At 45.9% G+C, this 1,219-nt stretch overlaps 1 protein-coding gene across 1 annotated transcript; it reads left to right on the forward strand.

The window, feature by feature from the left end:
• Positions 1-494: 494 nt before the first annotated feature.
• LOC102740589 (olfactory receptor 10H3-like) lies at positions 495-1,211 on the forward strand (the record flags this gene model as incomplete). Its single annotated transcript, XM_006736075.2, has 1 exon — positions 495-1,211. A coding segment is annotated over exon 1 (702 nt), but the record flags the coding sequence as incomplete, so codon positions are not given.
• Positions 1,212-1,219: the final 8 nt, after the last annotated feature.

Genomic DNA, 1,219 nt, shown 5'->3' on the forward strand with positions numbered 1-1,219 from the left:
TTCCCTTTCGATCCCGATATTCCTTTTTTCCTTATCATCATCAAGTACCACTCCAGACTTTCAGTTCCCAGCTAATGACCAGCAGAGGCAGTGAGTAACTTTGGCTTGTTCCTGATTCTAAAATAATGCGTTGATATTTCATCACTTCATGTACTATTTGCTAGTTGTGCAGTATATTTTCTTAGTTAGCTAAGAAAGTCTCAGTTGGTGTCAGGATGAGAAGCTTTAAAATTTTTTTAAAGATATTTTTAAGATTGACATATGTCAATCATTATGCTGTATATCTAAAATAATACAATGTTATGTGTCAACTATATATCAATTTTTAAAATCATAAATAGACACTGATTTAGTAATCTAAGATTGCTGTCTGGATTGATACAGTTATATGACATTTCTTTTTACTTTATTCATGTGACTAACCACATGATAGGTTTTCTGATGCTGACTCATCCTTGTCCTTCATGGTCTCACCAGATGAAGCATCTGTGGCTGGTCAGAACTATAGCATGGTGTCTGAATTCATCCTCGTGGGCTTCTCCAACTTCCCACAGCATCTCCTGCCTGCCTTCTTCCTGCTGTACCTGCTGATGTACCTGTTCACCCTGCTGGGGAACCTGATCATCATGGCCACTGTGTGGAGTGAGCGTAGCCTGCACACGCCCATGTACCTCTTCCTGTGTGCCCTGTCCACCTCTGAGATTCTGTTCACTGTTGCTATCACCCCTCGCATGCTGATTGACATGCTCTCCAGCCACCGCTCCATCACCTTTGTGGCCTGTGCCAACCAGATGTTCTTCTCCTTCACATTTGGCTTCACCCACTCCTTCCTGCTCATGATCATGGGCTACGACCGCTACGTGGCCATCTGCCACCCCTTGCGCTACAACGTGCTCATGAGGACCCACACCTGTGCCCGTCTAGTGTCCTGGACCTGGGCTGGTGGCTCAGTCATGGGGATGATGGTGACCCTGATAGTTTTCACCTCACCTTCTGTGGGTCATTTTCTCTGCCATGTGTTTTCCCTCCTAAAGTTGGCCTGTGGGAAGGAGACATCCTCTGTCACCTTGGGTGTGATCCTGGTGTGTGTCACAGCTCTGATGGGCTGTTTATTCCTCATCATCCTCTCCTATGTCTTCATTGTGGCTGCCATATTGAGGATCCCCTCTGCTGAGGGCAGGCACAAGACCTTCTCCACATGTGTGTCCCACCTCACCGT

Source organism: Leptonychotes weddellii, unplaced genomic scaffold, assembly GCF_054177405.1.
Source record: "Leptonychotes weddellii isolate Sample4059 unplaced genomic scaffold, ASM5417740v2 HiC_scaffold_21627, whole genome shotgun sequence".
Taxonomy (NCBI): domain Eukaryota; kingdom Metazoa; phylum Chordata; class Mammalia; order Carnivora; family Phocidae; genus Leptonychotes; species Leptonychotes weddellii.